Source organism: Dreissena polymorpha, chromosome 1 (genome assembly GCF_020536995.1).
Source record: "Dreissena polymorpha isolate Duluth1 chromosome 1, UMN_Dpol_1.0, whole genome shotgun sequence".
NCBI classification, from domain to species: Eukaryota; Metazoa; Mollusca; class Bivalvia; order Myida; family Dreissenidae; genus Dreissena; species Dreissena polymorpha.
The window spans coordinates 33,463,721-33,488,079 of NC_068355.1; the positions used below are offsets into that span (position 1 = coordinate 33,463,721).

Sequence of the window (24,359 nt, forward strand, 5' to 3'; positions counted from 1 at the left end):
CCAGCAACACCTTTGAAAAATCTAGGAGAAAACTAGGAACATTATTTACAAAAAAAACAAGGAAAAACTAGGAAAATGTAGGAAGGTTGAAACAAAAACTAGGAGTTACAACTAAGAAATTTATTACCTTTTCGACTTTTCCCTACCTGATTACCAAAGTAACTGTACTCATTTCATACAACAGGACGGTTAAGCTGACTAATGGCTATATTCAAGAACGTCACTCAACCTCAACCTTGACTCGACCTTAACTAAAGAAGGCTCGAGGGCGCCTTTGGTTACTTTGAGTCAAGGAAGAGACTGGTATTGACAGTGTTTACTTAGTCGAGGAGAGCTGGAGGAGTCGACAGAGCGTGAATGTGTGTGAATATGTATTGTTGGGCACCTATTGTATACAATCGGTTCAATAGCAAAATGTCAAAATAATTGGTTTATTACAATATAAATGTGTAATTTACATATTCATATATGTGAAAAAATGTGCATTTTTTATAACCCGAGCAACCCTATTTTTTGTTGCGACCCTTAAATTTGTTTTGCTATTTCGAATCAAATTTGTAGCAGAAGATTGTTTGGGGGCATTTTCTTATGTCCAACTTTACATACTTTGAAAGGATGTTGCATAGACATCATGATTATTTCTGTCTATGGATATTGTTGGTGCATTATGAAGTAGCTTGTTTTTAAGTAAAAAGGTTCCATGAAAAACAAACGCTTACCTATACCTACCCTTATTTTTTGGCGAATTTAGTGGAAACAATCACCTTTTTATCATATACTAGATATATATTACAATCAAATATTTTTATATGAACACAATTTCATTAATGGTTTTATTCAATATGGTATGTGACGAGTGTTAATGCTATGTTATAATAACACCGCTTGTTTTGTGACTGCTCGCGCTGACAAAATTATTTTGTATATTTCAGTGATTCTATATGTATTTTTTTATTCTGTACATATACAACTTGATAAAAAAATCAAAAGGCAAATGCGTACGAATATAACAAGGGAATGGGTAGCATATTCGAAGCGCGACTTTATCAGAAACATTATTACTAGTAGTATCATCATTATTTGTTTTGTAGATTCAAAGTCTTTAGTGTGTTGCCTCAGTAAGTAGGCACAATATCTGCACGGTCTGCAATACAATTAAACTATGGTATGCTATTAATACTTGCTATCTTAAATATAAGCCTTCTATCTTCTATGTGACAAATAATAAATTTTCTAAACACTTACGAAACCACATCAAAAACTAAAAAGCCATAGATGCCAACTTACATCACACCATAAGCATATATGAAATATCATTTTCAAATGTAAATATGTGATGTGATGTGATAAAACTATCGGACTAACAAATGTATATTTATTACAGGTTAGAGGTTATGTGCAGCTGCTGGCTTTATAACATTGATTTAACGCAGCTTCCACTTTGATTTATTAAATTAAAATCAAACCATATAAATGGTTTCATATGTTTAAATTATCGGCATGAACATGTACTATTATCATATTCATTTAAGTGATTTTAACATATATCTATCTGTAATAGTTTTATCACATATGTTGAAAGAACGTCAAATATTCAAGAACAAAGAACATTTGGTGGCGTAACATTTCATTTGATGCAGCTAGAACAATTATGCGCTTTATGCCTACAAGGAGAGAGCTTATACGTATATATTTTCAAACAGCAACCATTGCATTTGTGTGTTAGTAGAATCAGTGCGAAACGAATGATTTTGGTCTGAATCGTAAAAATAATCGTAAACGGCGACATGTTATCATTATGAGCAATAATGATTGGCCTAGTCAGTAAATATACATTTAGTATTACAGTGTACATGCATAATCTACATTAAACTATTTAAAACATTGATTTGGATGACATTTCATGACAGGGTAAATTATCACACTGTGATACAAAAATATAAAACCATTTTCCACTTAGCACCTCCATATATAAATGATCTAATAACATTTTCAAATAACGAATCCCACTGTCTTAGATCAGCTTTGCAAAAAGATCTTGTTTTGACAAACAAACCACACATACTATAGTGATAGATTTGCATGTTATTGTATTATCCTATGAAAAAAATAAGAGTCAGGAATTGAGAAACAAATCTTCAATATCCTCACTTGAACATTGTTATAAAGCATATTTACTTCAACAAATTACAGATAAGAATAATTTTATGTTAAATATCGATATAATAATTGAAAAATGCAAATAAAAGTTATAAACCAACAAAATGGTTTTTGTATGGAATCATCTTCATTATTATTATTACATGATGCAAAAACTGTCTGTACAGTTGAGTGTAATTTCTGAATTAAATATCCTCCGAAATTTACATTTTCGGACACATGTCATTCTGAAAGGGTCTATAAATTAATAATGAACTGCATGTATATCAAATTTTAAGAAGTTTACTTTTGTTGAACAAACATTTGTCAAGGTCATGCATACCCGCTTTAACTGTGAACGTTGTCTAATACATGACCATTGCTGTAAATATGCATCATTATACTATTACAAGTAAATGACGGCTATATAACATTTAATGCAATTAATTTTAAACGACACTAATTGATAGGCAACAATCCTCGCCTTAAAATATTATCATTCAAAACACTAATTAAAACTCTCACCTGAAAAAATGTCACAAAAAGCGATTTTTAGTACTGACATAAGTTGGTTTCCTCAAATTAAATGTTGTTTACTATCTTATTCTTAATGCGCACAAGATTAAAGTGGTATATAAAATCTAAAAAAGAGCCATTACCAAAGTGCTCCAGAATAAATATTATATCTATTAGTTAACACAAGATTTTGTGGTTCCAAATTCGCGCTACAGTGTATTTTTTTTAAATTACCCACACTTTGAAATAACAAAAACTAACAAAATAAACACATAGTTGTACGAGCTGCTGTTTCGGTATTCATAAAAAAACACTTTGAGTGAGGCTCAAAGAACAACTTAGCTACCTCACCATATCCTCCCTCAGTCAAGAAACCTTAAGCTGTCCTAACATTTGTGAATACCAGTGTGAAAGAGAGGACTGTTAGATAAAATCATGTGCGTAATTATACTGATTGGATTTAACTGAGGTTGGGTTGAGTGGAGGAACGTTTCAGAATATAGCCATAAGTTTTCATGTGTAGTCATCACAGAGCTCAGTCCAACTTTCAGGTATCACCTGTGAAGGGTAGACTATGTAATCAGTGACACCAGACCCCACAAAGACTACCAAATATTGTCAGCTCAATAACCTGAAGGTCCTATTTTGAAACAAAATCTCTAAAACACATTAAAAGACAGTTTTATCTTATCCAAAGAAGTGCCAAATAAATAAAAACAAGGAATACTAGGAGGTTTTTGACAAAACTAAAAAAAACTAGGAGCACATTTAAAAAACTAGGAAATACTAGGAACGCTGGAAAGCCTGCATCTTGATTTGTTTTCACCGACAAAGGTGACTATAGTTGGTTCAGAATAATAAGAGGAACCACTTATCATTGACTGTTATAAACGCCTGTTAAACAGATATAATCTACATATCAGACACATTTGTAGCAGGTCGATATCAACGTAGAGGTTAAATTAATGGGCAATTATTAAAAATTAAATTATTAAAATTTTAATATTTAATAAGTGCGTATTCTGCAATAATGTTTTATACCAAGAAAGAAATAACTTGCTACTACTTGCTTTCATGAATCAAACAATAAACACAGGTTAAAATTTATTACTACATAATGATTGATAATTAATATCCTAAAGATCAATGACAATACAAGCAAGTTTGCGCGTTGAATACTGTATGATATATTTTCAGTTGGTGTCCATTGGTAAACAATCAGTGAGACGTACATAATTGTTTTATGTAAATAATACCATACAATATGAAAAGGTTGAACTTAATTCACAATCACACACACCATATGGTTATAAGGTGTGCTCATATATTAATTCAGACCTTGGGGATTTTATTGACATATTATCACATCACATCAAAGCTACAAAATATCCAAAGTTACTTAATAGCATTGCCTTGAAATTGTGACAGCTTACAATCTCGTTTGGCTTATCTGCTGACTGTCACGGAGAAATGGTTTTGTAATAAAAATTCACTTTTATGTTTGTAAAATAAATGCTATGGCAGCTTAAGCAAATAGTACAAATTTACAAGAGATGTGTTTGTCAGAAAAACAATGCCCCCTACTGCGCCGCTTTGATTTATTATATTTTTTTGATTATATCCCTTTTATAAATATTACTTCCCTTGTGAAAATGATCTGAACCTGCCAAATGATAAATATAAATGATCTTCTTTTAAAGCTTGTTACTTCCCTTGGATTATTTTTTTAACCTTTGACCTTGAAGGATGGCCTTGACCTTGAACTTTCATCACTCAAAAGGTGCAGCTCCATGAGATACACATGCATGCCAAATATCAAGTTGCTATCTTCAATATTGCAAAAGTTATGGCCAATGTTAAAGATTTCGGACGGACAGACTGACGGACAGTTCAACTGCTATATGCCACCCTACCAGGGGCATAAAAATCATATATGTCCAGAATTGAAAGAAAACTAATGCCATGTTTGGAACATAATTATTTGGGAACAATATTATCTTTTGATGATTCCCTCTTTTACTTGATGAAATTTAAGTAAACAAGCATTTTTTCCATCATAATATTATTCTTGTTTTCCCCAATAACACATCAACACCAAATGTAGATTCAAAATGCAAGCTTAAAAAAACAACAATTAGATATTAATTTGCAATGTTATTGCCTAATACGAATTGATATTTTTACCCATTTTCATATAAAATAAATGTATGTTTGTGTTTTCTTTGGAGCATTTAAGATATTTTATACATTATGAATTAATTAAAAATACACACCTTGATATGATATTGAAAACAAATTTAAACATGCATTTAAAACAACAAAAAACTGCGAGTAATGGTTTCTGGCAGTATGAGTAACCAACACATACAATGCAAAATGTTTTTTAATATGTATTAACACATAAATACTGAGGCAATATATTCACCATATAGGTAGAAAAAGATATAAAATATAAATAGAGTATCTTGAATAAATCGTTTCAGAAAATGAAAACAACATTAAAATGCACTACATTAACATTAACAAAAATACAGCTATGTATACCTTCTTCATCAAATGAGACTGAGTGTTATGCGAAAGCAAAAGAAACAACCTGGCAGACTATGATGTTACCTAAATTTAACCCTTTCCCACTCAGAAGCAAAGTGAAAATTGCTATATGCAAACAGTATAAAACCAGAACAACCTGCGAGTAACTCTCAGTCTGTTCAGGCTTTATGCTGTTTGCTGCTCATCAGTATCTTAGGGTTGGAAATGAAGCCTGTAAAACTTGAAGAAAGTAAGAAAGGTCTTTAATTAAATTTAGCCTTCTCAGGGACTACGAATGAGTCAAAATATGTATTAGAGTGGTAAAGGGTTAAGCAAACAGACTTAAAACTTCAACAGCTTTACCCAGATCTTAAAAAATGTACCGCCTATAAAAAAAACATTTATCTCTCATACAACTTTCTGATATCTTGCCCCTCGTTTCTCTTTGGACACATTTCTTTTGATGAACACTCCTCCCTCGTCTTGTGATCTCTTCTTCAAGCCAGAGCGCTTCTTCACAACTCGTTGTTTTGTAGACTGTCTTGATTGGTGCCCGTATCCAGCATCAGATTCCGACTAAAAATGAATCAATTACAAGGGAGGACATTTTATATGATTGTCATGAATTTAAATAGGATAGGATATTGTCAATGACAATAATCATAAAAGTGACATAAATACAATACTATATGTGTTGTCAATAATCGAAAATCTAAAAACAGCTTTTAATTATGTGTCATACACAGAAAGCTATTTATACAAATAAAGAATAATTTATGTGGCGTCAGAAAAATATTGCATTTTTTGCTTAGGAATAACGGTAATTAATATGTAAACATGCATAAACAGTAAACAGGAAAATAAATTGTTAGAACACAATATCCTATCAACATAAAGGCATGTGAAAGTATTCTAGTTAAACTAGAGTGCTGATATTGTCTAGATACAATTCTAATTTACAAATAACTTCTACTTTGCTTTATGCATATAGTTTTTTATGGACGACATGGACGGGGTATTTTGTCTTCAAAAATATTTAACATCACAAACAATATTTTGAGTATACTTGTGTGGTTGAATAAATTGTTGAACATTTCAACGATTGATCTGTGAACTGTGTTACTAAACTTAAGACTGTTTAAGTGCTCTTCAAAAGAGTTTGCTGATGAACAGTGTTGGATAGAATATAGAAACAAGGGCTGTTTGTAAAACATGCATGCCCCCCAAATGGGCTGTCAGTTGTAGTGGCAGCCATAGTGTGAATACGTTTTTTGTCACTGTGACCTTGACCTTTGACCTAGTGACCTGAAAATCAATAGGGGTCATCTACCAGTCATGATCAATGTACCTATGACGTTTCATGATCCTAGGCCCAAGTATTCTTGAGTTATCACCTGAAAACCATTTTACTGTTTTGAATCACTGTGACCTTAACCTTTGACATTGTGACCTGAAAATCAATAGGGGTCATCTGCCAGTCATGATCAATGTTCCTATGAAGTTTCATAATCCTAGGCCTAAGCATTCTTGGCTTATCATGCGAAAACCATTTTATTGTTTCGAGTCACTGTGACCATGACCTTTGACCTAGTGACCTGAAAATCAATAGGTGTCATCTGCCAGATATTTTCAATGTACCTATGCAGTTTCATGATCCTAGGCATAAGCATTTTTGAGCTATCATTCGGAAACCATTTTACTGTTTCGAGTCACTGTGATCTTGACCTTTGGCCTAGTGACCTGAAATCAATAGGGGTCATCTGCAAGTCATGATCAATTAACCTATGAAGTTTCATGAACCTAGGCGTATGCATTCTTGAGTTATCATCAAGACCATTTTACTGTTTCGAGTCACTGTGACCTTGACCTTAGACCTAGTGACCTAAAAATCAATAGAGGTCATCTGCCAGTCATGATCAATGTACCTATGAAGTTTCATGATCCTAGGCCTAAGCATTCTGAGTTATCATCCGGAAACCATTTTACTGTTTTGAGTCACTGTGACCTTGACCTTTGACTTAGTGACCTGAAAATCAATAGGGGTCATCTGCCAGTCATGATCAAGGTACCTATGAAGCTTCATGATCCTAGGGGAAAGCATTCTTGAGTTATCATCCGGAAACCATTTTACTATTTCGAGTCACTGTGACCTTGACCTTTGACCTATTGACCTGAAAATCAATAGGGGTCATCTGCTAGTATAATCAATGAACCTATGAAGTTTCATGATCCTAGGCGTATGCATTCTTGAGTTATCATCCGGAAATCATTATACTGTTTCGAGTCATTGTGACCTTGACCTCTGCCCTAGTGACCTGAAAATCATTAGGGGTCATCTGCCAGTCATGATCAATGTACCTTTGAAGTTTCATGATCCTAGGCCTAAGCGTTCTTGAGTTATCATCCGGAAACCATTTGGTGGACGGACCGACAAACAGACGGACTGACATGTGCAAAACAATATACCCACTCTTCTTCATAGGGGGGCATAATAACACAGACCATAATTTTATTATTCTATGAAATGTGTTTCAAAGGGAAAAGCAAGTTTTGCACCAAAATTGCATACATATTTGGATAGCATCATGTTGGTTAAACCCTAGTTAAATATTTTAGCATTTATACAAACTGAATTATATAATAATTCTATGCTGGTATTTTTTAATGATTTTATATAATCTCTGATTAATATTTGAACATTTTAAATTTTTAAACATTGATGGTGCATTTTAAAATATCGAGTAAGCTTAATTTTGTAAGTATATTGATTATTTATCCCTGGCACACCAAAATGTGCATATTTACAAACGTAAAAGACATAGTTCCACGTACATCACTGTCATCCCCTAGTTTTGCCTGCAGACGGTAGCTCAAGTCAGCCATGTCTCGTCTGTACTGGTCAAGCTGGGCCTCCAGTTTCTCACGACGTAATCGCTCGTAGTCCAGCTGAGCTTCTAGTTCATTGATTGTTCTATAAAAAGACAGGTGCATGGTTTATTTCCGTGACAGTTATTTAGTTACTCAACACATAAGAGCTCGTAGTCGAGCTGAGCTTCTAGTTCATTGATAATTTTATAAATATATAGCTGCCAGTTTTATATGTGTGAGAATTACTTAGTTTCTAATGATGTAATATCTTGCAGTCAAGTTATGTCTCTTATTCATAGATTGTTTAATCAGAAGACATCGGCATAGATACTATTGATTAGAATTACTTAGCTACTCAAGAGATTCACTCTCATAACAAGTATACAAGTGCCTCCATGTCGTTCCTAGTTTTATAATGAAACAGATTGAAGATTGATCTTGCAAACATTGTATCTTTTGTGCCAAGTCAAATAACACTTCCTAGCTAAAACCTCAAGGTTCACGTTATATTTCGGTTAGAATAACTCAATGCTTTGGTAATGTTACTTGAAAAAAGTAATAACGCTGAAATCTTTATATATATATTTTTTTTTTAAACCTTTAAATATATAAGTTAACCTAATCCAGTGTAGAAAATATAAAAATATTGCGTAATTAAATTATCTGTTGCCTTGAATTTGTTTTAAACAAGAATATCAGTGAAACTGATGGATGCTCCCCGATGATGCGCTTTGTCAATGTATGTGTTAATAAACGCCTAAAAAATCTATTATTAGCCTCGGTGACCTTGACCCAGTGACCTCAAACCTCTTCAAAAGGTAGAGGTCCATGCAAGGTACCTTCATGCCAAATATGAAAGCGATTGTTATCGTATTGAAGGCGCTATGAGAAACGGTAGCAAAAGTGTGACAGAAGGAAGTCTATTTTTAGCCTCGGTGACCTTGACCCAGTGACCTCAAATCTCATCAAAAGGTAGAGGTCCATGCAAGGTACCTACATGCCAAATATGAAAGCGATTGGTAAAGTTTTGAAGGCGCTATGAGAAACGGTCACAAAAGTGTGACGAAAGGAAGTCTATTATTAGCCTCTGTGACTTGACCTTGACCCCAGTGACCTCAAACCTCATCAAAAGGTAGAGGTCCATGCAAGGTACCTACATGTCAAGTATGAAAGCGATTGGTAAAGTATTGAAGGGGCTATGAGAAACGGTAGCAAAAGTGTGACGGAAGGAAGTCTATTATTAGCATCGGTGACCTTGACCCCAGTGACCTCAAACCTCATCAAAAGGTAGAGGTCCATGCAAGGTACCTACATGCCAAATATGAAAGCGATTGGTTAAGTATTGAAGGCGCTATGAGAAACAGTAGCAAAAGTGTGACAGAAGTAAGGAAGTAAGTAAGTAAGTAAGTAAGTAAGTAAGGAAGGACAAACTGGCAACTATATGCTCCGCCGAAATTTATTTCGGGGAGCATAAAAAGTGAAATATGTTAAATTGATTATTTAAGACTTTCCTTATTTTCCCCAAAATCCGGCGTTTCGCGGCGATTTTTTTCCCTCAAAAAAGGCTAGGCTCTTTCCCCAAAATCAGATAAAAAACCCTGCATGTATCACACATGTTCATAATATTTTGTAAAATTTTAATAATATGTTATCAAAATAGTCGTTATTTACCAGTTAACAGCTTCTTTGAAATATAAGAAACACTATTAACATGCGATTAATTTTCCCAATTGAGCCACTTTTGCGATTATTTTTTTTCCCAAAATGGGGATTTTCATGACGCGAAATTCCCAAAATTCCAGTGTGTTGTTTTCCCGAAATGGAGCGGAAAAGGCCTGCATTATTTACAAGTTTTGGATTGAGCCATTTTCTTTTTATTGCCAATACAAATATCAACACACAACTTGTGAAACAAAGGATTCATTGACAGATATTCACTGCACATTTCCTTCAGGTTTGAACATGGTCACAAAGGCAAATTTATGACTTCAATCACAAAGGCAAAGTTACGACTGCATTCACAAAGGCAAAGTTACGACTGTATTCACAAAGGCAAAGTTACGACTGCATTCACAAAGGTTAAGTTACGACTGCATTCACAAAGGTAAAGCTAAGACTGCATTCACAAAGGCTAAGTTACGACTGCATTCACAAAGGCAAAGTTACGACTGCATTCACAAATGCAAGGCTATGACAGCATTCATCACTCACTTGTCCTTGTCTTTGATGGTCTGTAGCCTCTTGCGATCCTCTGGCAGTGACCCGCCAAGCTGCGTGTAATTCTTCTTAGCAATCTCCAGCAGTCGCTCCAAGTCCTCGACTTTACGTCGGGCCCGACCTGATAATGATATTGATTGGGTATGTGGAATACAGTGTTAATGTTTGTTATTCAAGTAAATAGACCATGTAAAAGGTATTATCATCGAGCAATTGACGATAAGCTGATTATGATTTATAGCCATTTATAAGTATAGGCTGTATCTTGTTGCATGTGTTATTCTATCAAACGGAATGTCACAGGAGAAAAAAGACAAGGTTTGCAGTGGACACTGACCCCAGTCTGAGAAAACTGGACTTCTCAGATGACATTGATCTCCTTGCTACACTGACCTCAGTCTAAGAGAAGCTGGACTACTCATATGGCATTGATCTCCTTGCTACACTTACCTCAGCCTAAGAGAAGCTGAACTACTCAGATGACATTGATCTCCTTGCTACACTGACCTCAGTCTAAGAGAAGCTGGACTACTCAGATGACATTGATCTCCTTGCTACACTGACCTCAGTCTAAGAGAAGCTGGACTACTCAGATGGCATTGATCTCCTTGCTACACTGACCTCAGTCTAAGAGAAGCTGGACTACTCAGATGACATTGATCTCCTTGCTACACTGACCTCAGTCTAAGAGAAGCTGGACTACTCAGATGGCATTGATCTCCTTGCTACACTAACCTCAGTCTAAGAGAAGCTGGACTACTCAGATGACATTGATCTCCTTGCTACACTGACCTCAGCCTAAGAGAAGCTGAACTACTCAGATGACATTGATCTCCTTGCTACACTGACCTCAGTCTAAGAGAAGCTGGACTACTCAGATGGCATTGATCTCCTTGCTACACTGACCTCAGCCTAAGAGAAGCTGAACTACTCAGATGACATTGATCTCCTTGCTACACTGACCTCAGTCTAAGAGAAGCTGGACTACTCAGATGACATTGATCTCCTTGCTACACTGACCTCAGTCTAAGAGAAGCTGGACTACTCAGATGACATTGATCTCCTTGCTACACTCACCTCAGTCTAAGAGAAGCTGGACTACTCAGATGACATTGATCTCCTTGCTACACTCACCTCAGTCTAAGAGAAGCTGGAATACTCAGATGACATTGATCTCCTTGCTACACTGACCTCAGTCTAAGAGAAGCTGGACTACTCAGATGGCATTGATCTCCTTGCTACACTGACCTCAGTCTAAGAGAAACTGGACTACTCAGATGGCATTGATCTCCTTGCTACACTGACCTCAGTCTAAGAGAAGCTGGACTACTCAGATGACATTGATCTCCTTGCTACACTGACCTCAGTCTAAGAGAAGCTGGACTACTCAGATGACATTGATCTCCTTGCTACAATGACCTCAGCCTAAGAGAAGCTGAACTACTCAGATGACATTGATCTCCTTGCTACACTGACCTCAGTCTAAGAGAAGCTGGACTACTCAGATGGCATTGATCTCCTTGCTACACTGACCTCAGTCTAAGAGAAGCTGGACTACTCAGATGACATTGATCTCCTTGCTACACTGACCTCAGTCTAAGAGAAGCTGGACTACTTAGATGACATTGATCTCCTTGCTACACTGACCTCAGTCTAAGAGAAGCTGGACTACTCAGATGACATTGATCTCCTTGCTACACTCACCTCAGTCTAAGAGAAGCTGGACTACTCAGATGACATTGATCTCCTTGCTACAATGACCTCAGTCTAAGAGAAGCTGGACTACTCAGATGACATTGATCTCCTTGCTACACTGACCTCAGTCTAAGAGAAGCTGGACTACTCAGATGACATTGATCTCCTTGCTACACTGACCTCAGTCTAAGAGAAGCTGGACTACTCAGATGACATTGATCTCCTTGCTACACTGACCTCAGTCTAAGAGAAGCTGGACTACTCAGATGACATTGATCTCCTTGCTAACAGGTACCAAGACATCTTAAAAACTTAAATGCCTCTACACTAAAGCAATCAGGATTTGACTGATGATCAACCCCCAGAAGATGGAGGTCTTGAGAATAAATGCCAATGAAAATAAAAACCCTATGCCGAACATGATTAACCATTAAAAAGGCCAATTTCGCACTTTGTAATAAAGGCCCTTTTGGAGATCCAAAGAATTATTCACTCATACAACGATCGGGATCTTCATCAGTAATGTTCTTCAATATTGATTCCGAAGCTGAATGACTTCCATTATTATTTAGAAGCAATAAGAAGTCTTCTAGAATAAATGTCTCTAACAGACTCTCCAGATTGTCAGTGCAAACGCCATCTGAAATTGAAGACCTACACACAAGAATAGGATATCAACTATAGCTGAAACATTCCATACAAGAAACTGAAATGGCAAATTTCCTGCCCATTACTCCCAATTGCTTTATGATGTACACCACACTAGAAATAAAACCCAGGACAATGGCAGGAGAAAAGACATTAAGGCTAAATATTCAGAAGGACTTAACGAGTCTTAATATTTTAATAGAGTTGACTCATCACAATTGCCTCAAGCCCCAGACTATACTAGAAGACATGACTGAGTGAGTGAGTTTATTGCTCAATAGAGTCTGGTTGCAAAACGATAGGCTGATAAGTACTAAACTTAGTGTGTGCATTTCAGAGTTTATATAAAGGTCAGATGTGTCTTTGCCACTACATGGGCAGACCTGATTAGACCTGAAAAGAACAAATTAGACAGATTTTCCCTTACCTCGGGATTCTTTCTTCTGTTTATCGCTGACAGAGATGGAGGCCCCGTCTGTGTTTCCCTCTGTCCCTCCTGCTTCCTCATCCGACCACTCCTCCAGGTGTTGTAAGTCATCTGTAAAGGGTGGGAAAACAGATCTGAGACGCGTAAATCAAACTCGCCGCATTAATAATGGACAATATTATCTAAATGCCCCAAACCTATTACCGTATATTCCACAACACATGCAACAGAACATTGAAGAACAAAATATATAATTTAAAGATTCTCACAGAACAAAAATGACAAAGCAAAGTCTAATAATTTACTAAAACTGACCCATTTCATTCACAAATTGTTACCTGGGTTTCCGCCAAGAATTTTCACACATGTTTTGTTGCCATATCTGCGTGCCACATCTAGCGGTGTACGACCCTGAGTGTTGCGTAGCGACATGTCCGCATTCTTTTCTAGCAGCCATTTAAGAATGTGGGCATGACCTTGGGCTGCAGCTGTAACATATATATATATACATATTTGCTAATACAAAACTTGAAACATTTTAAGATAATGTTTACTGTATTTTAATATTTTCTTGTTATGTTTGTTCATATTTGGGTCCGCAATTCTGCTCTATTTTTCCATCTCACAATGTATTATTTTTTCCAAATGATTGCCAAAAATTCCCAATTGAAGATTTCCAAAAATAAATTTAAATATATTTCAACCATTATATCCCTATCAGGTCTCTAAGATGAACCTTAGTAAATATAATATTGAAAACTCTTTTATTCTAAATTTTAAAGTAATTGTTAGAAGAAAAAGCAACATCTAAATCCGAATTTTAGTCGAAGCGACGCATTTTTTCCCAATCAAAAGTGCCCCAGCTCCATTCCCAAAATTGTAAAAACACTGTTCATGCATCAATTTCAACTCATGTTTAATAACAATTATATATAATTGTGGCCTTCTAACCTTTATGTGCGGCAGTAGACCCTTTCTCATCCTGCTCGTTGATATTACTGACGCCTTTCTCTATAAGGGATGCCAGGTGTTCCAGGTCTCCAGAAAATGCTGCAAGGTGTGCGGGATATCCAAGATCTGCAAATGAAATCAGGACCAATAAGGAAGAAAAATCTTGATAAGTATTTTAGTCCTGATTTTAAACATTTGTCCCCTCCTAAATACATACTTTATGTGTGAGGCATGATGATCTTTCACTTCATAAAGCTTCACAACATAATAAGTGAACAAAAGCTGAGTATATGATCCCTGAAAAAAAGGTATCAGGACCCAAGAGACAATATAAATGTCCATATTTAACTAACCTGATACATTCAGCTGACGCAACAACGACAGTGCATATAACATTATGACTTAGGTCAAGTGATCTAGACCGTAAAATTATGCTGTAGTAAGTTTAAGCCAATACTGTCAAGCAGTCAAAGAGGTTCTGCTAAACAAGATACAGTACACATTAATGTATTTTTGATTGTCTAAACATTAAAAACATATATTGATTCATGCTGAAAGCCAGTTTTAGTTTACAACTATCCTGCTAAAATATTGGTCATATTAAAACCAATTTAACCTTTTCTCACTCAGAGGCGAAGTGGAAATGGTTTATGCAACCAGCATAGAATCAGAAATGCCTGTGAGTTAATTGCAGTCTCTTCAGGTTTTATGCTGTTTGTGGCTCATCAGTATCGAATGGTTGGAAAAGAAGAATCTATTTATGAAGGTCTTTAATTTAATTTGATTTTCTAAGGGTCTTCAGACACGTCAAAATGCATATCTGAGTAATAAATGGTTAAGCAACATTACCTACTGTTACAAACAATCTACTTTAAATAAAGCAACCTTAACTATTTTTACAAAGCAACTGCTTCCTCTAAGTAGTGGATCACTACCTACCAGCTTGACACATGCAAGTTTGTTAGTCTAAAATATCTTGTTGATTATAATATTTTGTGGACTGGAAAGCGTCGTGTTTAAAAGCTAAATTGATCTCTATGCTCAGTTAATTAAGTTGTGTGTTATTATTCCATCAAATTATTCGACAGTACTGTTACAAACCTTCGGCCTCCTCTTGTTCCCCCCTGAGTAGTGGATCTCGACCAAGCAGCTTGACACACGCCAGTTTGGAGAATCTCCGGGCCACGTCACGCGGGGTCTCGCCTGATTGGTTTGTAATTGACATGTTTGCGCCCATCTCTATAAGCCACTGTAGCACGTGCACGTGGCCCTGCCCAGCAGCTGAGAAAACATGGTATGTTCAAATAATTGATCATTTTTACTCTGTTATAGTTTTGGGTCAATATCTCTTATTTATTGTGCAATTTTCACCGAACATGAATATTGGGAGTTGAAAAATGGGAAATTATGCAAACACGTTTTTTTAAGTTACCCCCTGTTGTTAACAACAATAAGTCTATCTATAAGTCATCATTCCAATATTCATGACATGGATAATGCAAGTTTTGAGTTAATATCTCATAGTTATTGTTACATTTTACAGAACTCGAATATTGTCAATAATGCATACACAACTGTGGACTGAGTTACCCTATGTTGTCAACAACAATTCTTGATTTGCGCTTCAGGTCAAGTTTATACCATATGGATAATTGAAACATGATGCCATTTTACCCATTATGAAATCCATTAAAAATATTGACTGCAATACAATTTGACAGCACAGTTATATTACCTCCATAAAAACATTTATTTGCTCAACTATGCTTTAGTCACTTGACCAACCTTAGCATGATTGATGAGTAAAGTATTGGTGATATTTCCAAGGAGGCATGGATTATTTAATCATTGAAAAAATACATTTTTTATACGAAATAATATTAAGGAGCTGTCTGTGCTGATCACATCTGGAGTATTTTGTTTCCTATACAAGGCATATTAAATGTGAGTTTTACGTACATTTATTTGTATTGATAAAACATAGATTATTAACTGTGAAAAGAAACTTTAGGCAGCACAAATTTTCTTTGTAAATAATATTGTCATGGTAGAACAAACCATTTGTTCACAGTATATAATGTTGTTGTGGTACAACAAACTGTTGCCTACTAAGAGCCTAACTGATATTTCACCTTTATGCGCGGGTGTTGAGCCCTTGTCATCACGTTCATTGATGTTCACTACTCCATTCTCCACGAGCATTCTCAGGTGGTCAAGGTCACCGTTGAATGCAGCCACATGGGCAGGGAATGCCAGATCTGAAAAATTATCACAAAAAATGCAGTCATTCTTTAGTAATAAACAAATCATCTTTCCAGATTTTTTTAATGAAAACAACAATAAATATTGCCAACAGATATCAGTAATCATATTACACACCTGATCAGTCATGTAATGATAAATTCTATAACAAACAAAAGTACTGAATGAAAGAAACAATTACTTCAAATCAGTAACAATGTGAAGTGATAAACAGCATCTACTACACTTTATTAAAATCTCTGATAAAGAAAATTCCAACAATGAAATGAAAAGATCTACATGTACAAGGACAACAACACATCAACAATCACATAAACTTACTGATGTCCTTTTCAAAATATTCTCTGATTATCAACTCAATTTGACTCCATTACCATGGAAAAAGCAAATTATTCTAATGAAAACATGACCCTTCCCACTCATAAGAAAAGCAAAAATAGCTATGCATAAAACCAGAACAGCCTGCCACTTCCAGCTTTTATGGTATTTTTCATTTGAAGAAGTCTCTTCACAGCAAAAATCCAGATCAGACGGGAAGTGTCGTTATAGGTTAAACCAATACAACAATAAGGTCATAGATTCAAATTTGATTTTCTAAGGGACTACTAAGAAATCAAAATGTATCTGAGTGGAAAAGGTTTAAACAAATACAACAATAACGTCATACGTTCGTGTTCACCAAAAGAATATACTTTAAAATGGGAATATTTTCAATAATTGTTTTAGTTTTGAGAAAGTATCCTCCTTAAACTACCGTAATTAGTTTTGAAACGAAAAATATTCAAAAATTACAGGTTTCTGAAAATTTAGAGACCAACATTAAGGTGTCCTAAAATTTGAATTATGCTGAAATAAGTACAATAATTTTCTTGTGATTAACTCGTCTTTTCCTGCTTTAAAAAATTAATACAATTGCACAGAAATTGCAAGCTCTTGCCTGAAATGATATACAGCAAAAAAGTTAAAACAAAAAACATTTTGCTTCCTTAATAGGACAACACTGTTTCAAATCATGTTTGGTGAATCCATTATTTTCTACCGGTATACATGGTTAATTACCAAATTACGCAAATTAAATGGTCAATTGCCCTCAGGCATGCATCTGCAATGTTTCATGACCTTAATTCAAATGTAACAAGGATATCAGTGACAGCAAAACTGATGGATGCTCCCCAATGATGATTTGTCAATATATGGGTTAATTTTGTGGAAACAAACGTGTGACATTGAGAAAATATATTATTAGCCTCGGTGACCTTAACCCCAGTGACGTCAAACCTCATCAAAAGGTAGAGGTCCATGCAAGGTACCTACATGCCAAATATGTAAGAAATCTGTAAAATAATGAAGGCGCTATGGGAAACTGTGAAAAAAATGATGATGGAAAATCTATTATTAGCCTTGGTGACCTTGACGCCTTGACCCCAGTGACCTCAAACCTCATCAAAAGGTAGAGTTCCATGCAAGGTACACTGTACCTACATGCCAAATATTTACGAGATCAGTAAAGTATTGATGGCGCTATGAGAAACTGTAACAAAAGTGCGACGGAAAATCTAATTATTAGCCTTGGTGACCTTGACCCCAGTGGCGTCAAACCTCATCAAAAGGACAAGGTTTATGCAAGGTACCTACATGCAAAATATGTAAGAGATCTGTAAAATATTGAAGGTGCTATGAGAAACTGCAAAAAAATGGTGATGGAAAATCTATTATTAGCCTTGGTGACCTTGATGCCTTGACCACAGTGACCTCAAACCTCATCAAAAGGTAGAGATCCATGCAAGGTACCTACATGCCAAATATTTAAGATATCGGTAAAGTATTGAAGGCGCTATGAGAAACTGTAACAAAAGTGTGACGGAAAATCTAATTATTAGCCTCGGTGACCTTGACTTTGACCCCAGTGACGTCAAACCTCATCAAAAGGTAGAGGTCCATGCAAGGTACCTACATGCCAAATATGTAAGAGATCGGTAAAATATTGAAGGGGCTATGAGAAACTGTAACAAAAGTGTGACGGAAAAAAGTACGGAAGTACAGAAGTACGGAAGTACGAAAGTACAAACTGGCAACTATATATATGGAGAGCATAAAAATCCATAATCAAAGTGTAACAAGATAAGCCAACACGGAGCAAAAGTCTGTAGAATAGCGCGGTTAAATATACTGTCTGAGAATTAAGAGACATTAATTATGGAAAAAAAACCTGTATGTCTGAAAATTAAGATTCATGAAAAATCATTATTTTTGCTGAAAAAGAGGGTGTTCGAATAATTCAAATGCTGCATGTAATTTTTTGGGTTGTAAGTCTAATCTTAAGTCTAACAATGGGTTTGTAAATACGGGCCCTATAGACTCACTCTCGGCCTCTGGGTGGTCCCGTTCCCACTCGATGCCGTTGATGTACTCCATGATGGCGTCCTTATAGAACTGCTGGGCGAGATCCTTGGGCGTCTCCCCCTGGTCGTTACGGGCGCCCAGCATGTGCGTGGGGCTGATACCTGTGCTGACGAGGAACTTCAGGCAGGGCAGGTGACCCTCAGCTGCTGCATAGTGTGCTAAGATCATCAGAGGGGATCAGTAAATGGATAATCTAACATTATCAACAAATATCCTCTATATCAAACATATATTTGTTCACCACTTAACATAAGTTGTTTGAATATTGTCCGTAGACTTTAAGTTATATCAATTACAGGGAAACATTTTGCATGATATTTGAAACGTAAGTATTTCTAATGCATAGACCTACTTAAGTAAGTAAGCTCAACCATTCAATGAATATACATTAAAAGTACACATATATTGATGGTACAAGGTTGAAAAAATGATATCTTGTATTAATTTTAAATAAATTTTGATAAAAACTTACATGTTCTCAATACAAGGGTTAATCTTCAAATTAAGTCCAAATAAACAAGCACACTAGCAATTTTAGAGTAGACCTGTGAGTTTGATGGCAACAAAGTTAAAATGATTAATTGCTATGCTTGGTAAGACCAGTACTTAGTATATTTCAAGATAAAAGTTAATAAAAAAAACTCAACGCATAATTTCAAGGGAAAGATCACACTGCGACCTTTTCAATTTAATAGATAACAACAACAGCAAATTACCTGGGGTATTCCTGATATTATCGCACTCGTCAATACTGGCGCCCCACTTGTTGAGTAGTTGTAGACAGCCCAGTCTCCCGTGGTAACAGGCCGCATGTACAGGCGTCCAGCCATTCTTGTCTGTTGTGTTTATGTCCTGAGAAAACATATGACAGTCACTGCAAAAGTCTACAATTGACCTCAGACATAGCTAGTTACAGGGACCATTTTTTACGCAACCAACTTAGCCAGATGTCCTGATTTCTGACAGAGGAAGTGCCCTTGCTATTTTAATTTAAGGGACCTGTTTACCTGTTTGATAAAATTAAGCTTTTCAAAATAATTGTCAGGCAAAGTTCTGGTTAAGTATATTTGATTTAATTGGCCAGTAAATATGCATTTGGATCAGTAATCATAAAGACCACCACACCTCGGGACAAGCTAATGGAGTGACAACTTTATTGAGGCTGATATGAGTTACAGGTATAGTTGTGTCCATGCTAATGTCCTTTCTGAATGAACATGTTAAGATGAAACTTAATGAGTCATTTAAGTTTCTGATCCAAGCCGAACGCTCAATTAGTAACACATTTTTTTTATCCTTTCCAAAACAAGATAAAAAATCCATAATTTTTTTTTACAGACGTGACGTCATTAGATGTTTAGCATAATCAGAATCTGAATTACTGACATCCATGACTGACCTAGTTTTTCATGCATACTTTATCGATATTTAATACTGGAATGAAATTGTAAAAGCCATTTAATTCATTGTCACTTTTGCTGTTTTATAAATGCATGCAGACTTAATATGTTCTTGTAAAACTACTACAATCACATTTTGTTTAATTCATTTGATGTTGAAAATAAGATTTAATAAATTACACAATTACTAATTTATAATACAAGTGCACAGAAATACCTAAACCATGCAGCAATGTACAAAATGCTCAACACACTTAGTGTTAAATCACTCAAATATAATTAATATATTATATTGAATAAAATATAAACAACATAAAAAATTACATTATAATTATATGTCAAGTTTTTCCTGTTTGTTTTTACAAAACAAAGTAGATTTTTGTGTCTATGTTTACATATATTTAACATCATGAACAGATTCTTTTCAGAAAATAGGATACTTTAATTTCATAAATGATTGTTTTGGAAACATGCTTTATCTAACTTCTAAGTGTAACACACACACACACACACACAAACACACACAATCCACAACGAGACTTCAACATTAATAGAAGCTATTAGTATATCAACAAACCCCATCTGATAAGCCATCCTGGCTTTTAGTGTCAATACCTTTAGTCCTTGTTGGTTCAAAAAACCCTTCAACGAATTCAATTGACAGTAAATCAATGAACAAAATAAGAAGTATGCAAATAAAGAAATGCTTAATCATTAAATGTATCCTAGTTAACTCATGGATTATTAAATAACAAGTTTGCTAGAAAATTATGTCAAAGTTTAAATTAAAGCACAAATTAAGCCTAAAAATCAGAAAAAACTCATTAGAACAACTCAAACAGCAGTGTTTCTTTTATAATGACCCTACATTAAACACCCATATACATGTATGAAAGCTGGCATTCACAATATGGGATTTATAATATTATACAACTGTTCTCACTACTAAGAAAGTATCCATGCTCTGGGAAATTGTAAAGACACAGAAGTGTTCCTTGCAAAACATACATATGAATCGTGTTCCGAGAAAACTGGGCATAATGCATTTGCCTAAAGTGTCGTCCCAGATTAGCCTGTGGAGTCAGCACAGGCTAATCAGTGATGACACTTTCCGCTAAAACTAGATTTTCTGTAAAAAAGGACTTTCGTTAAAAGAAAAATTCAATTAAAGCAGAAAGTGTCGTCCCTGATTAGCCTGAGTGGACTGCACAGGCTAATCTGGGACGACACTTTACGCATCATGCATTATGCCCAGTTGTCCCAGAACAAGGCACATAATCAGTGATATTGTGCAACTGTTATTGTTACAGGCTGAACCTTAACAGAGTATAACTCTATGGGGTTTTATTATGTCCCTGTTTTAATGTGGATATAGGTACATAAATAAGGTATTATTCTCACTTAAACAGTAATATCTTGCGCATGTTTATGTTACTCACTGTGCCAGATCTGAGGATGGTGTTGAGGGTGAAGGAGTTCCCGTGTGCAGAGGCCAGGTGGCCTGGTGTGCTGCCTCTATGGTCCTTGGCACTCAGGTTCACATTGTTGTTAGCAAGACCCTGAGGAGAAGAATATACAACGTTGGAGTGAGTGCACTTATATAAATTTCAAATCACAAATAAATAATTTAAATTCAGAATATTTATATTATTATGCTGTCATGCTATGGAAACATAACTAACAACTTGTGTACACATGCACAAGGAAACTTTCTGCCATTTTTCAAATGTAAAGAACACAATATTTCGAAGTTTTATTAACACGTCCATCAGCCTCTTGGTAGAGTGTATTTATAGGGTGGACTTGCCCCTGTGACCTTTCAGGGAAAACACATTGATTTTGAGCAAAAGTGGGTCCATTTTACCCTGGTTACCCAGGTATTTGCCAAACATATAATTTTGATCCAAATCAACCAGTCTTAATCAATTGCTTCTTATCATGACTTAAATAAACATGTGTAATAATTCTGGGATAATAGCTCCCAAATCCAAAGTTAATTTTTAACAAAACCAAACAATTTTATAGCCAATTATCAAAACATATCATTACTAGTTTATTGTTTTCTTTATTGAAAAGTGTTTAATTCCAGTCATGAGTGTGGTATTTTGTTCCAATCAAGATGGCGTAAGTTCAGTATGCCAAGTGCTATAAAAACATTTAGTTTAAATTTCAATTTACGCGTTTTAAGAGACAAGTATCAGGTTAACATTTAATAGAAAATATAAAGTATTGCATCCCTTTTTCAACCATAGTCTTTTCATTTGCTTTAAAAATCAGCACACACAAAATCTACAGATTTACAGTTTTTGTGTTAATTTACAAATCTAGACGTGCAGCAGAGGGGGAGGGGGATGTTACGGCTGCAGCGCCCTGCTATTCTATTCTTTCCAAGTTCCTTTAAAAAACATCTACCTGTAGGCATGCGTCTTGACCCCGTATTGCGGCTATGTGTGCAGGGGTCCAACCCTTAGGAGTGGTAACCGTGGTGTCAGCGCCGTGCCATAGCAACCAGTGAAGACACTGAAATCATTAAGTTAAAAATATACATAGATTTCTGATTTAAGAAAGAATTTACAATTGTATGCATTTTAGTGATGAAATAATCACATGCCTGGTCGAACACTGATTAATATTAATTCAATCATCCACAGATTGATCATTCTAAGTAAAAATATGGGATTGGTTTTTTTATTCATATATGGGGTTTGCATTTTTATTGGTTCATTGCAGTATATAGATAATACGGTAAACACTAAATTGAGTTATATGTAAATAAGACAAAGTTTTTAATTGAGTTTGTCGGTTATCATAGGGTCACTATAAGTTTCCATTTTGATTTCTCAAAAATCCAATACTCTTCAGAACTTTTTCTGACCTCTTGTATCTTTATCAGAGTGTGATGGTGGGAGGGTGGTGGTGCAGGAACTAAACATTACATTTGGCATTTTGATGAAACATTTACATAGCAACGGAATATGAAAATATTAGCGAAAGATCAGTTTTGAAGAAAAACTACATGATTTGAAATTTTTAGAGGCGGTAACTGCTTCTACTCTATAAGATCAACAATAAACATGGCAACACCACAAAAACAGGCTTTTAACTTTTAAGATAATTGTGCAATCCCCATTAACGTGCATTTTTTTATATTTTAGTTACAGTGATGATCATTAGCACCAAATGCTCCCGAGCTTGGTCTGCATGTTATATACCTGCATACAAAATTGCAATAAAATAACTCCATCCGAACACAAGCTATTGAATGAAAGCCAGTTTTCTTTTTCAGGAACAGTGACCTCACCTAGTCAAATTATATATTGAGCAAAAACTGTTTTTCTATTTTAAGTACATGTAACAGTGAGCTCAACCTTGACCAGGCTTACATGCCTCAAGCTGGGTCTGCATACAAGTATACAATATTGAATACTACAAACTGAAGTTATTGAGCAAAAACCACCTTCTTGAAACCGGCTGCATGCTAGCCTTGGTTGAAAACCTGTTAATAAAGGTTAAGTTATCATAGGGCTTCTTTTAGATTTTTTTTTGAATTATTACAATTTTAATGCACTTACTTCAAGAGCCCCCACATTACATGCGCAGTGCAGGGGAGTGAACTTGTCTCGTTCGTTGACCTCGTTGATGCTGGCCCCTGCTTTCACCATCGTCTCCAAGGCTACAACATCCCCAGCATTCACTGCCTCATGGATGTTTGCGTATTTTTTCTGAGCTATATATGAAATTAATGTACTTATGAAATATCTATCAGTCTTCATTCCAACCACTAAAGATAAAGCCTGGCGCTACTAAAAGGCAGGAGGGGGGGCTATCAGCCAAGCAGACAATATAATGGTTTGGTGGGCCTCAGTTTAACTGTGATTGTACAAGCAGATAATAACAATTAATGCAGATTAAAATAGCCCCTTGGATATTGGCATACTTTTTCTTGACTTAAACAAGTAAAATATGAACATTTACAATTTATATTAATATCATGGCCCTTTAAAATAAAACCATGCAAAAGTCTTTTTCCAAACATCTTGTATATTTTATTTTAAAGTCATTTAAAAGCAAATTTTAAGACACCTTTAAATATACAACTTCAATACAGAAAATATTTCCACTCCAAATATAAATACCAGAGCAAGCCAATAAGAGTGCACACACATTTGCCTAGACACACCAGAAACATGTACAGCACGCAACACATATGCTTAAATGAATTCCATGTTGTTTGCTAAATCTCTTAGTTTGTTAAAACGAAAGTAAATATGTACCATAAAATTAATATGTCATTTATTTATTGT

The 24,359-nt window shown here is 35.3% G+C and overlaps 2 protein-coding genes across 3 annotated transcripts in view; both read right to left on the reverse strand.

Moving 5' to 3' along the window:
* Positions 1-24,359, reverse strand: part of LOC127876068 (uncharacterized) — a 299,486-nt gene that overhangs the window by 83,554 nt on the left and 191,573 nt on the right. The window lies entirely within an intron of this gene.
* On the reverse strand, positions 936-23,979 carry LOC127876113 (ankyrin repeat domain-containing protein 42-like). Its single transcript, XM_052421054.1, has 11 exons — positions 23,628-23,979; positions 22,468-22,575; positions 21,495-21,614; positions 19,372-19,507; positions 18,616-18,813; positions 16,123-16,248; positions 15,092-15,271; positions 13,040-13,108; positions 10,264-10,390; positions 8,017-8,155; positions 936-5,760 (listed from the first exon to the last, which is right to left on the reverse strand). Exons 1-11 carry the CDS (start codon positions 23,826-23,828, stop codon positions 5,593-5,595), a joined length of 1,572 nt encoding a protein of 523 aa, XP_052277014.1. The 5' UTR covers positions 23,829-23,979; the 3' UTR covers positions 936-5,592.